The sequence below is a fragment of the Lycorma delicatula genome, chromosome 5 (genome assembly GCF_047948215.1).
Source record: "Lycorma delicatula isolate Av1 chromosome 5, ASM4794821v1, whole genome shotgun sequence".
In the NCBI taxonomy this organism is placed as follows: domain Eukaryota; kingdom Metazoa; phylum Arthropoda; class Insecta; order Hemiptera; family Fulgoridae; genus Lycorma; species Lycorma delicatula.
Genome location: NC_134459.1, coordinates 17893529 through 17915766, shown reverse-complemented (window position 1 = coordinate 17915766; position 22238 = coordinate 17893529). Strand labels below are relative to the sequence as shown.

The window sequence follows — 22238 nt, the reverse complement described above, 5'->3', positions numbered from 1 at the left end:
CATTTTAGTATTTATAATTAATCCGTTACAATTCAAAATTTTACACATTTTATTTTTCATACAATAATAATAATTTATTTACAAAATAAATTCATCACGAATATTACGCATCTTAACATACCCATCGATAACAACACGATCTATATCAATTTGCAAGTCGTTATTAACATTAATTAGAGCAAGTGACGTCAGCCTCCTCTAATTATATATTAAGAAAAAAAAATTTTTTACGTTAATTATATCAGGCCGTACTAGCAAGGCACGTTTTCCTCTATTTACAGCCGTATATTTACTCCCCTCCCCAAACGGCTTGCTATAACTGTTCGGATATACAGAGTTGCAACTTGCAGATGTGTTTATTTTGACAATACATTATAGGTAAAATGTTTAAATTCTTAAAACTGGGTTTTCAAAATGCAAAGGCTTCGGGCCTTTGGGGGGCCATGGCTCCCTGGATCCGCCACTGCTGAATGGTTCCTACAGTGAAAGTTTTCGTAAATTATTTTTTCACCCCAATAATGAGACTTCATTACTCATTTTCCCTTTTTTGTTCGCTCTTTTCCCTCTCTCTCTCTCTCTCTCTCTCTATATATATATATATATATATACGAGGGTAAGTCTATTTGGTCCACAAACTTGGTTGCACAAGCTTCCTGATGCCCTCCTAAAAGAAGGTTTTCGGTTGAGCTGCGAGCCAGGAATACACCGCTTCTTTCACTGTTTGGTCCGAGGTAAATCGACGACCCCTTAATGTCTCTTTGAGTGGACCAAACAAGTGGTAGTAGTAAGAAAGGGCAAGATCAGGACTATACGGAGGATGAGCCGGTACTTCAAAGTTGAGTTTCTGGAGCGTTACAGCAGTGCGGGCAGCAGTATGTGGACGGGCATTATCGTGCAACAACACAACACCTTTCGACCACAGTCCTCGGCGTTTGCTTCGAATTGCAGGCTTCAGCATGGCAGTAAGCATCTCACTGTAACGCGCGCACTGTTTGTTATCGTGCCCCTTTCCTCGTAATGTCCCAGTACTGGACCTTGTGAGTCCCAAAAACCCGTAAGCATCAGTTTTTCTGCGGACGGTTAGGTCTTGAACTTTTTTTTGCAGGGCGAATTTGGATGTTTCCGTTCCATACTCTGTCGTTTACTCTCTGGCTCGTAAGGATGGATCCGTGTTTCGTCACCGGTGATCATTCTGTCCAAGAAGATGTCCCGTTCGTTACCATAGCGATCCAAATGTTTTTGGCAGATATCCAAGCGCGTTTGTTTATGCAACTGTGTGACTTGTTTTGGAACCCATCTTGCACAGACTTTATGAAACCCGAGTCTGTTGTGGATGATTTCGTAGGCAGAACCGTGACTAATTTGCAGTCGATGTGCCGCTTCATCGATAGTTACTTGTCTGTCTAAGAAAACCATGTCACGTGCACGCTCAATTTTTTTCTCATTTGTAGCGGTAAACGGTCGTCCGGCTCCTTCGTCGTGCACTTTTGCGACCATTTTTGAATTTTTCAATCCGTTCGTAGACACTCCGTTGCGGCAACACACTGTACCCGTTCTGTACCGAAAGTCTTCGATGAATTTCGGCCCCTGATACACCTTCCGACCACAAAAAATGGATCGCTGAACGTTGCTCTTCTTTGATGCAAACAGAAAGCGGAGCAGCCATGATTACTGGCAAGGCAGCGATAATGGAACTTTCTTTCTTTTTCCTGTTTAGCCTCCGGTAACTACCGTTTAGATAATACTTCAGAGGATGAATGAGGATGATATGTATGAGTGTAAATGAGGTGTAGTCTTGTACATTCTCAGTTCGACCATTCCTGAGATGTGTGGTTAATTGAAACCCAACCACCAAAGAACACCGGTATCCACCATCTAGTATTTAAATCCATGTAAAAATAACTGGCTTTACTTGGACTTGAACGCTGGAACTCTCGGCTTCCAAATCAGCTGATTTGGGAAGACGCGTTCACCACTAGACCAACCCGGTGGGTAGCGATAATGGAACTAACCTAGCAGCATCGAACGTGCACAGACATAATAACAATTAAACCACGCGTGAGTCCTCTACGCAACACCACAGTACTACCAACATAAAAAAGTATAACTAAATTGCGGATAATAATTGACTTACCCTCGTATGTTTTATGACCTGAAACATCGAATAAATAAGGTCCCAGAACTGTATTTTCCGTAGTTTTATGAGATATCCAACGTAAAACAGAAAAAATTCGGGGATGAAAAACGTTTTTTAGGTTTGAAATACAATAACCTTTTTAAATGAATAATAAATGAGTAAATTTTATTACCAAAACGTGTAGAAAATTTTATTCTGAAAAAATTAATTTTATAAAATCTACGAAAAACAAAAGTAATCAGCTTTTATTAATAACAAACTTAACAAAAAAATCTTATGAATCTGTAAAAATTAAAAATAACTTTTTAGTATAATAAATTTTGAACTTTGAAAAATTAAAATTTTTAATTTATTTTTGAAAAATACTCACTGTGATTTAAACTTTAATAATTCTTTACACGACTGCCCAAAAAGGAGTGTTATTATTTAGGGTGTATGTATGTATGTTTGTTTCAATATATCAGCTCAACGGCTGAACCGATTTAGATATATGACTCCACGTTGGAATCCTTACGTTACCGGGAGTGCCGTAGGCTTTATAATATATATATATATATCTTTAATTTGAAAACAAAATATTACTATATACAAAATTGTCACCTGCACGCTATTTAATTATATTAGAGCAATGTTTAGCAGTCGTATTTTTTAATTTTTAATATTTATCTCATGTTTTTTAAATAATTCTGTTAAATAAAAAATTATACTATGTATAATAATGAGATTATTAATTAATCTTTAATGAATTATTGTACGTAGAAGATATGAATTGAGACAAAAACAAAACAGAATAATCCAGTCATTAAAAGCACATTTTCTTTATTCATTTCTTGTCATGGAACTTTCTATTTTCCGCATATTCTCTTCAAGTTCAGCTTAAAACTTTTCTTACAAAATCTTTCTAAAACTTTAGTGACGCTTACTTAAATATAGCATACACGCGCGCGCGCACACACACACAAATTCTCTTTCAAATACTTCATTATTATTTGGGGTCGCATATTACATGATAATACTCCCTCATACGAAGAAATTTATGTATACTGATGTATTTTGGATACTGTAATAGAAAACAATTTTTTAGAACATATTTTTCCTTAGAACATTTTTTTATATAAAACTTTTACCATAGGACTATAGATAAGCCTATAAATATTTTTTTGTGACAGGTTACGTTGTTTTTAAGGATTTTTTTTATACCACAGTTAATTTGTTTTTTTGTAGGTTTTGAAAAATATGCTTACTGTAACAAGATATATAAACTTTTTTTTTTCTTAAAAGTATTTAGAATATTGTACTATCTTCCGGAATTTCTATGTCTCGTCCTTATTTCATAAAAATGTTCAACATAATTGTGTTAGTAAAATTCTTGTGGTTGTCCGCTTTTAAACTAAGAGGTTGCTTATACGACATGACGTACATAACTTTATTTGAAAAGTTAGTTACCATGTAAATGAAACAGACATTTTATTGTGGTTAAAAATTCATAAAATACCTCTCAGTTAATATTTTAATTATTAAATATTAACAAACTATTTTCTTAACTTATACATATACAGAGTCTCCCACAAAAAAATGAAAAAAACTTTCAGTATGTGTTCTGCTGGTGAAAATAATGCAAAAAGTTCATTAAATATAAGTCTGAAATGCTTTATTTTCGAGTTACGTCTAGCGAAAGATTTCACCCGGATTTCAGCCCTCTTTATAAAGAGAAACGCTACTGTAATTTTTGGAATGAAATTAAGGATTAAAGTCGGTGATTTCTTATGTAATTTGAGCTGAGAAATAGGATAGAACAGATCTTAGAGCTGTAACTCCAGTAGTTTTTAAGATATCAGACGTAAAACACAATATTTGGTGTTGAGAAAAGTTTTTTTTTTAGATTTGCAGTATAATAGCTTTGTTAATTGATCAATAAATTCGGAAGATTTAGTAACAAAACTTGTAAAGAATTTAATTCTGAGAAAATTAATGTAAATACAACCAATAAAAAGTAAAATAAAAACATTTAAAAATCGGTTTTTTATTGAAACAAAATAGACAGAAAATCTTATTATTCTTTCTGTAATTAACAAACATTATTTTTAAACATTCTTCGGTGTGTGTGTGTGTGTGTGTGTGTGTGTGTGTGTGTGTGTGTGTGTGTGTGTGTGTGTGTGTGTGTGTGTGTGTGTGTGTGTATGTATGTATGTATGTATGTATGTATGTATGTATGTATGTATGTATGTATGTGTGTATGTATGTGTATTACAGAATGATTTATTGGTTTTATACCATCTATCCCAGTTCTCCATTACTGTAATTTATGTTAAGTGCCTTAGATATAACAAACACCAATCAAAGTTACTTTCTTTAAGATTAATGTTGTTTACTTTACAATCATTTTACTTTACGTGCATTTGATGAAGTGAAGGTGTCACTTGTGGTGCTAAATATTCCTAAATTATGATCGGCTTGGCATTTTATTATTATTGAACACTGTTTAATGCTCAGTGAATTAAGCAAGAGGAATCTAATTTATTCTACGTATATTTCCCCTAGTAAGCAAGTAGATTATACAGAGTGTTTAAAAAGTGATGCAACCTTATAAAAAAATGTTTCTTTCTTTTATTGCTGGTTTGATTGAGGAAAAATGGGTTACACAACGCAGCACACAATATTCATTGTCTCCCAATACATTAGATGTGCCAGTTATGCCCACACCTAGAATACCTTCATAGAAAAGTACGATGTGGATGCACCATACAAGCAAACCCTCGATCAAGCGGCTGTACGACAAGTTCTAAGAGACAGGGAATGTGGCAGATGCAACCAAAAGTGTCAACCGTTAGTGCTAACACCAGAAAGTTGATCGACGTGCAAGCTGCATATTTTTTTAGTCTCAAGAACTCTGTGCTAAGCCTATCTAGCCAGTCTGGTATCTCCGTTGGTAGTGCCCAACGCGCAAGTGTTTAAAGATGCATCCTTCGAAATTCGTGTTGTTATCTGCAGACATTAGAAAATGTGTAGCTTTCTATGAGTGGTTCATGTCATCTCTAATACCAGAATGGGAAGAATTCGATGATTGGTTACGGTCTGACGAGGCATGGTTACACTTTGATGAATATATGAATGCACAGAATTCACGCATTTAGTATAAGGAAAATCCACATCAGCTGCACGGACAAAATGTAGTTGTTTGGGGTGTAATGTCATGTAGGCGAATCTTTATAACATTTTTCACTTTACAATGAACAGTGAACGCCACATACAGGTAGTTCAACAATTTGTTATTATTTTACCTGCAGACCGGCTAGAATGGCTCTATAAAATGTAGAACTAGGCGTGGGGTTCGTGCTTCCGCGAACTCGGATAGCTAGTTCAGAGGCAAACGATGTAGGACATTCAAGATGTCCGGATGAGGCCTGCAGCGAAGGCAAAAGCTGAGTTTATAAATTACTGATGTAAATGTCTACCGAGGCATTTACATCAGTGGCATCCCAACGAGGCCTGGCTTATTACTATGAGATGTAAAAAGTACGAGGGCGAAAAACGACTCCTTTTAAAGCCCATCAGGGCTAGGAAAAGGGGGGGGGTGACCGGAAGCGTCACTAGGCGGGTGTCTTCCCCTACGGGGTTGGGTTAGACCGGTTAAAATATAGTGGTTTCAGCAGGATAATGCTACGGCTCATATAAACAACAACACTATGACTTTCTTGGATTAGTGTTTTCAACCAACGTTACAATATGTGTTTTAAGAGCGTACAACGTCGTATTCAATTATGTGAATCGCATTATGTAGGCCACTTTCAACAACTATTGTAACATACCCACTTTCCTATAAGGTTGCGTTATTTTTTGAACACTATACAATTAGATTATAATAGAACCCCATGTATCTCCAATATATAAAATAAATTCATGTTAATTTTTTTTTTTAATTTAATTTGAAATATTAAGTTTAATTCATGTGAACATTAGAGAAGTTACAAAAGGACTTTATCTTTTTTCTTTAACTTAACTTTTGCCTGCCAGGGTTAATCTAGAAGTCGTCAGAATCTTTTTTACCACAGAGAACATTTTTTATGTAATACTTTAACGGTTCCGTGCTAGTTTCAACAATAATTATTATTAATCATAATTTTACTTCTATTATTTTTTTTTAATTCATTATTATAATACATCATAAAATGTTAAATATAAAATGAAAATGAATATTACCGATTGTCAATTACTTTTATATTTTATGTATAATATAATATAATATTATTATTATTATATTAAATAATTTAATATTCTATATGTAATATAATATTTTATATTTTATTTTCTTTCCATTTGTTACATCGGAAATGGAGTAAAGTTGTTATGTGTGAAATCATCCATTATATACTGATTGAGTACTTGTGACAAGAAAATGTTATTATATCGGAATGGAGTCACCCTCGGTTAAACCATTACTAGGACAAACAACCGAAAATGGTTCGTGGTTTGTTTGCAATAGTGGTTGTGCCTATAGTATACGCCTACAAGTCTACAGTAATATTATGCTTCTTCATACTATCGATCAAGCTGTATCTGCCGAATGCGTGCGTACACCGCTAAGAAAACGACAAACGATGGTTCAGGGGGTTGTGAGAAAGTAGAAGACGTTGTAGAGAAGCGAGGAAATAAGAGATAACAATGAGGGTGAACCCGAGTGAATTAAGACAACGTTTAAGATATATTGCATGTTTCTTCTTGCGCTTGCCTTTCTTCATCGTGGTTGCAATACGTGTGTGTTGAATTAACGTTATATGAATGCGAATACGGCATTGTAACTGAAGGAAATACAGTATGCACAATTTTAATTGAAAACTGTAGAAATTTTGTTGGTTTACTCTTTTTTATTTAACTCATAAGTAGTACTTACTTTCATTGGTTCCAGAGTTATAACCAAATAAAATTTTAATTAATGAAATATTTGGATCTTACAAGGGGAAGGCATATCGGTTCGAATCAGACTTCATCTTCTATTTTTTTTTTAACTTTTGTTTTTAATTTAAATATATTGATTTATTAATAATTTTTAACCTGCTGTTGCAAAAAATAATTTACGATAATTAATAATTCAATAAAAAATAAAAAAATATTAAAAAATGTCAAGTTAGTAATTAAATAAAATTTTATGTACTTCTCATTTTACGAAATGGTTATATGTAATTTAATAAGCGTAGAAGGAAGTCGTGAGCGATCCACATAAAATTTTTAAATAAATACTAATTAAAATACCTGATTTATGTGAATTTTGTTGAACGAATACACCAAAGTGATTTTCAGTAACACCTAAATTGTAAATTTTATTTTTAATGTATTTACCTTAACCCTATTTTATGTGTTTGTATTTAAATAATTAACATGGACATTGATGAAATCTACTTTTTAATTAGTAATTCGTTTTTATAATTATAATTTATATTATAATGACATGAGCTGTATAATATATTATTACCTACAGATTAAAATAAAAAATTTATTTGTCATTTTATTGATTATTGATTATTTTTTTAATTAATTTATTTTTTGGCTTGATATCACCACGTAAGCTTGAAGCTTGTGCGTGAGATATGGAAATGTAATTTTTGTAGGATGTGAAAATGCCGTGCCTGACCGATATTCGAACCCGAGACTTTATCGCAACTTTAAAATTATATTTTCAGAAATAATATATATATATATATACACACGCTAGCCGCCACGTCTAACTACAATGTAGACTCTCGGGGCTCAGGTCAGCCCAGGCGATTCCCGGAGCCAACTCAGGGGCTCCTCGAGGCCTCCCGGGGTCAAGGAGCCTATCACATGGCCGCAGAGATCGCTTCGCTCGCGATTCCCAATTTTCCAGGAGTTCACCACTAGACCAACCCGGTGGGTTAGAATAATAGTAACTAAAGTACATGCACCTTTGATGATGAAAAATTCATAACTTATTTCTTTGCCATGGTGGTAGAAATACAATAATGAAGTAAAAGAATTAATGTATTTTTTCCTTAATGGATATTTTTAATTCATAAAAACCTTCCTTGGGTTTGAAGAAATAATAAATATGTTTTTTAATATCTTAACCTTCAAGGAAATTAGGGCCTCGGTCGATGGCTTAAAACCTTTCCTGGAATAACTCGAATGTATCCTGAAAATTTGAAAAAATCGGTCAGTTTGTTCTCGTGTAATGCAATAGCAAACAAACAGAAAAACTTTAAATAATAATTACACATTTCTGAATAACTGTGATCTGCTAGATAGATAATGTGCCTGATGCATGAAAAAGTTAGCCTTCAACTTACTAGCAAATACCCCGTTTGAATTTTTAAAATCAGATGATTGTTTGCCGATATATTATGAGAGCATCCCATTGCACCTCTCAAAACAGCACCCCAGGGTCACCCCATTTGTTACCAGTTAATGGTGATGATTGATCTAGCCTCCCATGAGGTGCTTGCATATATCACCATTCTAACCTCACACACAGTCCCCACAGGAAGCCCATTATTGTTAAACAGAAATTTTTTTAATTTATTTAATATTAGTTTATTTTATTTAACGTAAATTTAATTCTCTTATTTTTGTAATATTATTCATTTGATAGATTCGAATCATTCTGTTCAAACCCAGCTCACACAATGATAGAAATTCATGGTTCACAGTTCATTAATTCAATTCATTAAAATTACTTCAATTGACAAAACTCCACTGCTACATTTTTTTTTTTTAATTTTTCGAGATGAAATATATCTAAAAATCTTCTCAGTTATGCTAAGAAGTTATGGTAAAAATTTGGTTGTGATTGGTTGAGTAGTTTTTTTGTTTTTCCGAATAAACAAAAACCCTATGTAACACTATATAGTTGTATTATATAGTACACTATATAATAAAATGTGTAAGGTATATATTATTAATTTTTTTTTCAATATATTTTTATTAAGATAACCCATTACCTTTTATTTAACTGTACTAAAAAAGAAACTTATATGAGTACCACCGTGTAACTATTTTTTAGTCTTTGCATTGTATATTGCAATTAGAGAACTTATTAATCAAATATAGTTGACAAATTAGTAACTGGAATCTATTGTTTGATAACCACTGGTAATGCATTATAAATTTTAGTGCAACAATTTTCACTCGCTTCACAAATTTAACCTAAAAAAATAATAGTTATATAAAATCCATTTTGAAAGTATGTTGGTTATGAACAAACAGATTTGTGTGACAACTTTTTATTATTATACTTTTGAAGTGAATACTATGAGAGAGCTTCATTTGCTTTACTTGTTTAATAGGACGACACAATAGATAATGGAAAACCACTTAAATATTTCAATTGTATATTCATCAAGTATTCCTAACTAAGTGATAAATAAGTAAGATACGAATATCAAATTAAAAACCTTAAGCTCATTTTAACTATCAAACTCTGCAGCAGAGAGAAAGTGTTTCACCCTTTCATCCGAATGATTGAGGGTTCGAATCTCACTCAAACTTAGAACTGTTTATATGTTAAGAAATTTTCATTCGATTAGTCCATGAATAAGCTACATATAGTACACGAATAATTCATACATGGCATGAATTAGTTATTTCCTAATATTTTATAAATTTTCTAACTGAAATTTTTATAATGAATTTAATAAAGTATGCAATTTAATTAGAATTCATTATTTTTCCAACACCTTTACCAAAAATTGGAATGCAGAAATTTTTTTATCTTTAATTCGAGTAAATAACTAAACTTAGTCAAAGTTATAGAATATTCCTTTAGGCAAGGTTCAGTTTTAAAGAATGCGTAATGTAACCTATATCCATAACTCATTACCTTTTCAGTATATTTTACTAAAATAAATCCAATAAATTTGACTTTTTTTCGAGTTAGAACAAATAAATAAGTTCAATAACCACGAGATTAATGAACTTAATGTCCTAGTTTTTTTCTTTAGCTTAGTTAAAACTTTTTGTTTTTTTTAAATAATGCCAAATGCCAATAAAATATATATATATTTATTCTTAATCCATATCTTTCATTATTTCTATTATTATTTTTATTCAATTCTTATTATATTGAATTTATTAGAATAAATGAAATCACATTGAAGAATCTTCTGTATGTTTTTATACAATGTTTATGTTGTAAGCTTGGTTCAATAAAATCAACAAAATAAACTTTATACATATATATATATATATACATATATACAACTTGGGGAATACCAAGGGAGATTTAGGCCATGGAGAGATTGCCCGGAGCAAATAATATCCCTACAACTTATGATGGACTTATATAAAAGACGTGTATAAGCATAAAAAAAACCTGGGCCTTCACCCTAAACTCGTAAACATGATAAAATTAACTTTAACCAATACCCAGTCCAGAGTGAAATTCAGAGGTGAACTCTCTCAACCCTTCTACATAAAAACCGGATTGAGGCAAGGAGACGGCCTCTCACCACTCCTTTTTAACTGCGCCCTCGAATTTGTCATGAGAAAATGGTATGAAATAAATCCCAAAAATATAAAAATGGATACTAAGAAAAACTCCATCGCACTAAATTGCCTAGGATTTGCAGATGACCTCGCTCTTTTAGCAAATAATATTCAAGAAGCCAAAACACAAATCATGAGCCTTCAAAACCTAGCACAAAAGATAGGGTTTCATATCTCTTTCGAAAAAACTGAACTAATGGCCATAGATCCTCTGGTAATAGAGCACATTACGGTAAACAATCAGAAAATTAAAATAGTAAAACAATTTAAATATCTAGGGGAAATAATAACTTATAATTTAAATGAAAAAGTGACATGGCAAAACAGGACAAATAAAATGATTAAATCCCAAAAATTAACTTGGTCAACATATAACAAAAAATGCCTTTCTGCTAAAACAAAACTTAAACATTATAAAACTGTAGTACAGCCAGAAGTCACCTACGGAAGCGAGACCCTTTTCAAAATCACTCAGAAAAACCGAATTGAAAAAATTCTGAAAATAGAGAGGAGAATTGTCAGAACGTGTATCAATAAAAAACACCAAAAAGAAGGCCAATGGTGTTGTGCCAAATGAGGTGGTGTATCGAGAAATAGAGCCTGTTACTGATACTATGCGGAAAAAAAGAATCTCTTTCTTTGGTCATCTCATAAGGACACCGGAAACAAGACTGTCAAGAAATATCATTGAAAAGCTCTGGTTCCAAAAGCTAGAAGTAGGATGGATCAAAGAAATTAGAGAAGATATGAAAGAATTGGGAATTTTCCTGACTGACCTACAGAATAAAACTGGAAAAATTACAAAGCTAAAAGACAAAAGCATTAGATTTAAACAAAAGACAGACAAACGACAAAATACAACGAAGAGGGTGTTTACGGATGAAGAAATACTGGGCAGCTCGGAAGAGTAAAATAACACGCTTTTCTCAGAAAAGATCCAACTAAAATTGACTTAAGTGGTCCCATGTTGGCCGTAAAAGCATAATAATAATAATAATATATATATAATTGTAATTATATATGATTAATCAAGTAATTACACAAATATAATTACATATAAAGTATTGTTATATACAGTGTTATTTAAGTAAGAAAACAGCTTTATGCTGCATATGTGAGAGGTATTTGAAGGCAGAAAGAAATGGAATTCTACATAATTTTTTTAAAAATTCTTGCCAGCCTCCGTGGTGCAAGTGGTAGCATCTCGGCTTTTCATTCGGAGGTCCCGAATTCAAATCCCGGTCAGGAATGGCATTTTCACGCAGTACAAAACATTCATCTCATCCTTTGAAGCAGTACCTAATGGTGGTCACGAAGGTTAAAAAGAAAACTCTGCACATTCTGGTGGGTTTTTAATTTTTGTCTGCCATATTGAATCAAACTTAATTTTTTTAAATTTTAAGATGGACATATTATGATTTCAATTTAAAATTTTACAAGAAAAACAATGGTGAAACCCATTTTTCTGTTAATGCCTACGTTATCGAGTTATAAGCATCCAAAATTACAATGACAGAAAAGTCATGTTAACAATAAAACGAGGTAAAACACGCTGCATAAACAATTTTATTGTGTTTTATATTCATAATGCATACAATAACGAACTTTAAACACCGCTCTATTATTGATAATAATAAACAACAACAAGTAATTAACACAACAACAAATTAAACGGCTATATCAAATATTATTTACTTTAAATATTATAATATTTATTTTAAAATTTTAAATAAATGTTTCCAAACGTAAATTACTAATGAAATAAATTTTGAAAGCATACAATTCTACATTAAATGTTCAAAATGCTTCCCCTCTACAGCTTGGCAGTGTGCTAACTTCAAATAATATCCATTTATAACTTGTATCATGGCTGGTGGTACACAAGCGAATTAGTCAATTATTCTTCTTTTTAATTCGTCAATGTCTGCAGGTTTTGGTTTTTGTAAACATTATGTTTCATGTACCCCAAAAAAATTAATCCAGAGGAGACAGGTCTGGGGACCTGGTTGGCCATTCTATGGCTCCTCTATAACATATCCAACGATTTTTTCTTTCAAAGAAAACAATTATTCAATTATAAATTATAAAGAAAATGAAAATTATAAAGAACAATTATAACAATTATAAAGAAAACCATTATTCAATTAGACAAACTATTGTTTGTGTAAGCTCATAGATCTTTTTTTAGATACTTGAATAAACTGTTTTTGAAGTTGATTTAAATGTTTAAATATGCTGAAGGAGTTTCGTCGTTAATACAAGTAATGAGAATACTCTCTTGCAAGTAATGAGATTGCAAAAGTTAAAAGTATAAAAATTTTTTCTTCAACATGAATGGATTGAGATTACAATTCTATCTGTAATTATGGTAATTACAGCTACAGACAATAACGATTTTCTATATCAGCCAATGAAAGAATTTATCAAATTAAATGAAAATGGTCCTTAAGATCTATGTTAACATTTCCTGACACTTATTGTGACTACTTCACTAGTTATTTATAAGTGAAGCATCACCGGTTTATAACTGTCTTTTTAATTTAACAGAAAATTGTTATTTATATCTTTTTGGGTTTTGTGTGTAATAGATTCAGTTTTTATTCCTGTTTTGAAGACAGAAGTATTTATTTAATTAGTAAAGCAAGCAGACTTACTTAAATGTTCTGCTCAGTTATCTAGCCTGCTAATTATAATTATTTTACATAGTCATCAAATAAATAAAAAGGCAACAAAAAACTGTTTTTTTTGCAATTTTTCTGTTTCTTCAAATGAAATAGCATGTTACACCATCATGAAATAGCATGCTCAGTAACTGAAATGAAAAGTAATATCCTAGTTTTTTTTTTTTGTACTTTTTTCACAGATTGGTAATTGAATCATCCTACTTCCTGTACACAATTCATGCTTATCTAGGACTTATCCACAAAGAAAAAAAATCCATCCAACTAAGATTATTGCAGTTGACACAAGATTTCACCAAAGCCTTAAAAGATATTATCCTATACCATAAAATGAACTAATCTCACTGTGGAAATACATTTACCAAAGGATTATAATTAACAATATGTTCCAATGTGACCATACCAGAAAATTAATGGATAATCTGTCCACCTTTTTAAATATTTTTCCAATACGTTATTTTTCATTAAAATTTGTAGAAAATTAATCATACACAAATAAAGTTTACTTCCCTTAAAAACTGATATTGAATATTTTTGTTATATTATGAATGATGTAAGAGCTGTATCCAAAATAAATATACAAATTCCAATTTAAACTCACCATAAAGCTGTATTGAAAGATGCTACAACCAGAGGTGCTGACATGCATTAGAAGTGATACTAGAGAACACGTAATTTTTTTTTTTTATTAACACTAAGAATACTCTGTGTAATAGTTTCTCTGTGTAAGAATTCTCTGTGTAATAGTTGCTTCTAGTTTCTTGACTTCTTTATATGAATTAGATTTTATATGTATTACAGAGTAATCCAAAAGTTGCACATATAAAAGTAATAAATAAATTAAGACATTAAGTAATAATATTTAAAAATGTATTTATTTTTACAATATATGCTCAAAATGGCTGCTCCATTCAATAATGCATGTACAAATTCTTTTTAGCATGTTTGAAGCCACTTTGTGCCGCACGTGTATACTGATGTTGTTAATCTTCATTGTTATGTTCATTGTTAGTTCCTCCAGAATGTGGCCTGTTTTTATAGACTTTTCCTTTAAGATAACCCCACAGGAAGACATCTCAGGACGTCAAATTGGGTGAATGTGGGGGCGAGAGATATGCTCGCCAAAAAACTCATGCAAAAATGTATGATTTCATTAGATGTGTGACATGAGGCACTGTCCTACTGGAATCAACAATCTCATTCATCATCTTCAAGAAGCGCAGTAAAGTGTGTAATATTTTGGTACACACACTATTCACTGTACTTTCAAAAAAAAGGGGCCCACTGTTCAACAATGTGATACAGCACACCACACTCCCATTTTCTGAGAGTGTAACGGGTTTCATGTAACACATGTAGATTTTCAGCTGACCAAATTGTAGTGTTTCAACTGTTCACATAGGTGAAACCATGTCTCATCAGTGAAGTAAATACAGTCAGGCTATGCAATTCCAAGGTTGTCAACAGATGACCAAAACCATGTACAGTACACTGCACACTTTTCTTTATCTGGCTCCTTCAATTCCTGAACACTGTGAACATAATTTTCACAAAAGTGTAACCTCTTCATCGCTCTCTGAGAACTTCCATATGAAATATGAGAATGCACTGATAGTCTCCTCAAGCAGGTAATTAACTGTGTTATGGTCAAATTGTTAGACACTGCCACAACCGGATATTTTCCATGAAATTTTTCTACAATATTTGCATAAGAATAATTGGAAAAATAATGTTCAACAATGAAAACCCATTGCTCTTGGGAAAACGGCATATTTACCAAGCAATAAACAAAGCACTACTGCAAGCATTGTGTGATCAATGCACATACAATGGCATCTAGGTTTGTTGTTTTAATACCTACGATGCTATCCTGCAGTAGCCGATAGAATGTTTTCAGCTATATTAATATTAATAGACAGTTTAATTTTGACTGCGTGACTTTTGGATCTCTCTGTGCTTTTGGTTGTTTTAACTGTATTACTCCATATCTCACAAGTGATGTTGCTATTTTAATATTTTGTTTCAGAAATGATCTGGAGAACAGATCTCGATTTTTTATTAGGACAAAGGGATCGCCTTGTTGTCCTAAGTTTTATGACATCTCCGCCAGTTTTGGCCACAAATTCAACTTTTTTACCTACTCCTTTACCACAGGAACCTCACTCATTACAACCACAAAGTTTACCACTAAGTATTGGTCATCCAGGACATGAAGTTGCTATGAATGGTAATTAAAAGCTTTATTATTATTTTTGGTTATTAGTAATTTATTATATTAGTTGATTTATATACCTTTATATTCTACCCTGAGTAAAGTAAAGTTTGCGTTATCTTGCAGCCTAACTTCCTTCCCTTCACCAAACTTAACCCTTCTATTCTGCAAATCCTTTTACATCTTCCTTTACCTACTGTAATAATGTAAATTATCCTTTATCTTACTGTTCCTTCATATCTCACACCTTATAATAACTATTAACAAGTACTAAATAAACAAAACATGTGTAATGCTCATCGAACTAATTCAAGGAATACTATTATTTTCTGCTGTGTTATTAATATTACATAATTTTGTCTTAATGTAGAATGCTACCTTATTTTAAAGTATGATTATTTTTAGATTACATTTGTGTAATATGAATCAAGCCACCAATTACAAAACAAAAAGCAACTGATCATTAATACCAGAAATTAATGATTTAATTTCTGGAAAGAAGTGCTTTCATAGTTTAGTAACATTATAAACATTATTTGAGTTATAAACACCAAAAAGTATTGAAACTCTTTAAAAAAATAAAAATAAATGAGTAACTGTTTAAAAACTTTAGTAATTATGAATTCATTTATAAAAATTAATCAACGTAAAATGTACTGTTCATTTACAATAGAATTTGAAATTAAAAAATTATCATGTTTTAAAAAAGTTTCTTGTTTTAATTTTTCTTAAATACTGAATGAAGTTGAAACTCTATAATGATAGTTCCAGGCTGTATCAGCATGTAAATCTTTATGAATGGCTTAGTTATCAGAATTAGAGTTAAAATTATGTAGAATTTGAATTAATAATGTTATATGTGTATATAATAATTAGAAAAGATACAAAGAGAAAAAATTAAAATTATACATTTAAAAAAATAAGTTAGTGTTTCTTTTTATAGTTATTACCTACAGTAATAAATCCAAAACTAAGTTTAGTTTACAAATCTAGTAAACTAGAAACTAGTTTAGATAGCCTAAAATTCTGTGTTCATTTGCTGAAAATTAAAATCTTCATTCAGTTTCTGTAAACCATTCTGCATCTTCACATCCAGCAATGTTTAGTTATTGCTGTTTATATTTTATACATTTCTTCAATTAAATGGAACCATGTAATCATGGAAAAGATGTTTTATAATAATTTCAGTCTTTAAATATCAAGAATCAATTTCATTACAGGACATTATTCAGTCTTCACTTACACTCAATTTTCAAATCAATTTAACTGTTAATATCCCAGAAAGATAACTTAGCAAAAATATGAATCATCTGAATGATTGTTACTACTTACAGCATTAAAGTAGATACAGTGATTTATATGAATAATTACGCACATATGTTCAAATAAAAAGTAAATTTTAACTTTAATCTACCATAAACCATTTCCAAACATCTGCATTATACATGCTATTTCAAATGCCTGGCAGGACCAAGAAAAAGATGTATCAAGACTATTAGAACAATTTCCAATGTTTTGTAAAACAAAAAGGAAAGTTTTCTTTGTTTTTTCATGCTAGTCGATGATGGAAACTATTCTCAAATAACTGCTTCAAGAGCAACTAAAAACATTATGAAACATATTACAGAAACAATACATTTATTAAATTTGATTCTGTTGTTTACAGCATTAATAAAAAGAGGAAGATTACTGTGATATTTGTACTAAAAAAAAATTGGAAAAAAAGAAGTTTTTAATGAACCGATTGATAAAATTAAATAAATGATAAATTAATTATTTTCTTCCTTATTATTCAATGTTACTTATACTTGCTATCATTGTTTATTCATTTAACTGTGAAAATACTTCTTATTAGTGGTGAGTAATCTTGTACAAAAGTTAAGGAAACTGTTGTTAATAAAAAAATAATAATAATTAACTTTTTTATAAAAAATAAGACTTAAAAATAATAATTAATACTAATAAAACGTAAAAATATTGCAAAAAAGAAACCTAATTTTTCAGTTTTTTTTTAAATTTCAACTTTTGAAAGCTTGGTTCCAGATTAACAGTTAAAATAAGCAGCTATTAAAAACATACTAATCATTAATTTGGTAGAGATTTCAAAATGTTGAAATATAAAGAAGAATTGAGAAAGTTGTTACTTTAATTTTTACTACAATTTATTTTTTGTTAATTTTATTCTTTAAAGATAGCTTCATTAATTTAATCAATAGTATAATTACACAAAGTAAAAAAGAAAAGATTTGAGTGTCTCACAAATGAATACTACTACTGGAGAAAGATCTATTATATACATCGGATCATTAGCATACAGTTTGTTACCTGAAAACATGAGAATTTCTACTAGTACAAAAAATTATAAAATAAAAATATACAATTGGATCAAGAACTATGATATTACCATAAAACTATGACTTAGCGAAACTGAAATATATTAATGCTGCTATTGCAATGTTTTATAAATATATATATATATATATATATATATATATATATATATATATATAGAGGGAGAGAGAGAGAGACAGTTCACTGATAGGCTGCAACATTATAGGATAATGATAAATAAAATTTCATACAAAATTGTTAATAATAAAAAGTAAATAGGTGTATGTTACACTAAAAGTAAACAAAATTGTAATAAACACTAGGATAATGTGTAAAAGCTGTAGCTTCTGCATTATGCCTACATATAATCAACATATATATAATGGTATAACAATATTCAAATGTTTATAGTTAAAATATACATGTATTGTTAATGTACATGTACCATATTTGTTATTAATTAATAATAAATAATAATAGTAGTTTTTTTTAAATTAAAATTCCAGTAGCCTTTCAAAAAAATGTTATTTATTTGAAAAAACCTTTCTCAAGAAATCTGCATTTTGATAAAAATAAAAAGATTAATATAAAGAATCATAAAGAGACTGCTAAGGAATATAAGCTGAGGCACAATATAATGAAAGAATTACAGAAATCAGTCCATTTGGTAAAGCGTAAGGCTTGAAAAAAACATATGGGATGAGTCTCCTTATTGAAGTCTGTTAAAAACAATTGAAGAGGAATTTATATACAGTAAAACTTCCCTTAACGGACTTCCTAGTAACAGATTTCTCTTAATACCAGATACTTTTAGATTACCTGGCAGTTTTATATTGGTATTAATGGATAAAATACTTCTCAATAACAGACCTAAATAATGGACGCAGACAATTCAATCAGTTCTGAAACACAAACAGCAGGAATAAAAATTGTAATTTTTTTATGTTTTATTTTATACTCAGTGTGATTAATTTATATATCTGTTATTAATTGCATCACTTTCTGCGTAGACGCTGATGTTATGATTTCAATCAATTCTTCAATCAGCATGATTCACCATCAGTTATGTGTAAGTGTATACTGTATATTGAACACATGTAATATTTTTGTTGTGGTATAACAAAAATTACTGTAACAAAAGGTAAAATAGAAGTATTTCCAAGATGACAATCATTTTATTTTATCAATCATTGTATTTTGAATGATCCCTGATCAACTGCTTGATCGAGGGATCATTCAGAACTTTAAATTTCAGTGCAGGAAAAAGGTTTTCAGTACTTATTGTCAACAATGAATGAAGTTATGGTTGTTGATGAGCTTTCTAAAAGCATTAGCATGGTGGATACAATTTTATGGATTTATATGTCAGTAACCAGGTTACTACTGCGACAGTGAAAAATTGGTCCTTAAAAGCCAGTATTAAACCTCCACATGTAACTTCAATTCCAACATTGAAAATCTTACTGAATGTAATGGAAGTTTTTTAGAACAGAGTGAATTAGAAGAACTTATTGAACTGTTTGGAAACTACAAAGAGTATACAAATATTGGCAACGCATTTGACACAGAAGACGTATCGACTAACATCAATGATCTTATTACTGCCTGTCACTTGATTACTTCCAAAACAAATGACAATGAATCTTGATTAATCATCATGAGTAAGGAAGCAACAGAAGAGGTTAGAAAATTAAAGCAATATTTTTTACAACAATTACCAGAAGGCGTTATTTTAATATCAGAAGTTGTAGCTTATTGAAAAAAATATATACCAGGACTTAGTTCAAACTAAAATAGATAGCGAATTTAAACCAACTACATATAAATAAATTGTATGTACCCATATTTGATTGTTTATTTTTACATTATTTTTTGTACATGTTTTGATTAATATTCTTGTATACTGTAGCTTCTTTGATTAATATTTTTGTAGCATACATTGTTTTTTATTACATTTTAGTATATTACAGTAGTTTATTCTCTACTATCCATTAGAATCCGTATCCATTAGATTCTGGTCCATTACAGTAGCACAGTATTTTTTTTTTTTTTTAATTAAAGTAAACAAAGAGGACAGTGTTTTATTTTCAGAAAAACAAAAAAAAATTGAATTTTTGAAGTCACTGTAATTAGCAACTATTTTTTTTTTTCATTTTAATTTTTATGAAATAAATATACAACACTTTTGTTCCATTCAATTTTTTTTTTTCTATACAATAACTGAGCATAATATTATACTCGAATATTTCTGAACAGCGGACACACCTCTAAATAACGGATAGATTGTTGTTCCTAAGCCGTGTCCGATGTTGGAAAGTTATACTGTAGTTATTAATGTATTAAATTAAAATTTACTTATGTACTATTTCTTCTATGTTTTATTTGTTTATTTTTTGTTGCAGATGAAACACAATGGGGTCCAGTTTCAGCAGAAATTGTAAATTTTGCTTTAGCATTATTAGTTTATGCAGTTCGTTACCCTGCTGTTTTTTGGAACACTAATAAATGCTTTGGATTATTATTTTCACTTCAGCTACTTGTTAATAGCATACAGATATTACTTGTATACGCAGGAGTCTGCGTTGTGTATAAGGTATTAATATTCATAACGAAGTATAATGTATTGAGTAACTTATGGGAAACGGACAGTTTTCAAATGAGCAGTATAAAGTTAATTTACAAAATATTATTTTATTGTTACACAAATAAAGGTCAAAACATACTGTTTGATTAAAAATAGTCATTTTTGAAAATTATGTCACTCATGTGGTGGCCATCCATTTGAATTCAGGTTTCCAGTCTCTTTTGAAAATCATCCTCAACTCGGGTCAACATGTCTTGTTCAATCAAATTCACCTCTTCTGTAATTGCATCTTTCAAGTCTATTAAATTACGGGGTTTGTGAGCATAAACATGTTCTTTCAATATTCCCACAGGAAATAGTCACAGGAGTACAAATCCAGTGACCTTGGCGGCCATGGTACATCACCAAAACGCAAAATCAGCTGGCCAGGAAACATGTTTCTCACAACTGTCATCAATGTGCGGGCAGTGTGCACTGTGGCACCATCCTGTTGGAAATAAACATTTCTCATGTTTAATCCTCGCCTCTGAAGTTCTGGTCTAAGAAATGTATTCAATATGTGAACATAACGTTGTTCAATGTCACCATGACGCCATTTTTGTTGAAAAAATATAACCCAATTACTCCAAAACGGGAAACCACACACCAAACAGGAACTTTTCGAGAGTGGAGAGATTTTTCATGAATGTTACAAGGATTTCAAGGGACCCAGTAATGAAATTTTTGTTTGTTTATCAAACCATTTAGGTGAAAATGTGCTTCATTGCTCATTAACGTATTGTATTAGGGTTATCATTAAACAACACTTGAATACGCACTGCGAAGTCTTTTCTTTGTTCATATCCCCCATTTTGAGTTGCTGGACCACCTGCACTTTATATGGATGGAATTTCAAATCAAGTCGTAAAATCTTCCTCACACAATCACAGCTCATGTTCAGTTCTCGTGCATGTCTGCATGCAGGTTGACTCGGACTCCTGATTAATTCCGCTCTTACTCTGCCATTTTTTTTAGGTGTCCTTATGGTTCTTGTAGGGCCTCGTGGCTTTTTCTTGTTCCTGTTGTTCTGAAGACCTCAACTCATGTTAACAACATGTTTCGGCTTGGAACTGTGCCATTCCGACTGGTGTTGAAGTGGCGATGAAAGATCTGCTGTGTTGTGACAATAGACTCATTATTTCAAATAAAAGTATCGTATGTGAAAACACAATGTTGTATCATCCACTGCTCCATTGTAACTAAAATGTTAGGCTGCACTTAAGTGGCTTACCTAACCTCAATCTCCCCACCACCTGTAACAAAAATGCAATGGCTGTTCAAAAAACTCTGTTTCCCGTAAGTCACTCTATATATATAATATTTTACAAATTTAACTAGTGTAATAGTTATAAAATTAAAACCCAAATTATAATAATAATGTAAAAAATAATCAGAAATTAAAAATCCTCTTTTATTCTAAATGATACTTCAAACATTGATTGATCACAGTGCTGTATAATTTCAGTGTTTTTGTGTCAGTCTCCAACAAATTCTGTTCCACATTATATACTACACATGGATATGTAATTAATTCTAATTCAAAATATTTTTGTTTGATCTATTTCTTGCATTGACCAGTGCTGGGTTTTTTACTAACCATTAATGCTAAATATGAGACTATGCCTTTTCTATATTTGCTCTTACCTCTGAATTTAATTACTAATTGTTGTTGTGTATCAAATAACATGATTTTATATAATAGATTGTGATTATACTTTCAGTTTTGTAAGTTAAAAAAGAAAATCATTAAATGTTTTT

General features: G+C 30.9%; 1 protein-coding gene across 4 annotated transcripts in view; it reads left to right on the top strand.

The window, feature by feature from the left end:
* Positions 1 to 22238, top strand: part of tinc (transmembrane protein tincar) — a 907523-nt gene that overhangs the window by 845927 nt on the left and 39358 nt on the right. For all 4 annotated transcript variants that reach the window (XM_075365745.1, XM_075365746.1, XM_075365747.1 and 1 more), the window contains 2 exons: positions 15341 to 15541; positions 20260 to 20450. In XM_075365745.1, coding sequence (XP_075221860.1) covers positions 15341 to 15541; positions 20260 to 20450 — 392 coding nt within the window. The remainder of the gene's footprint in view (positions 1 to 15340; positions 15542 to 20259; positions 20451 to 22238) is intronic.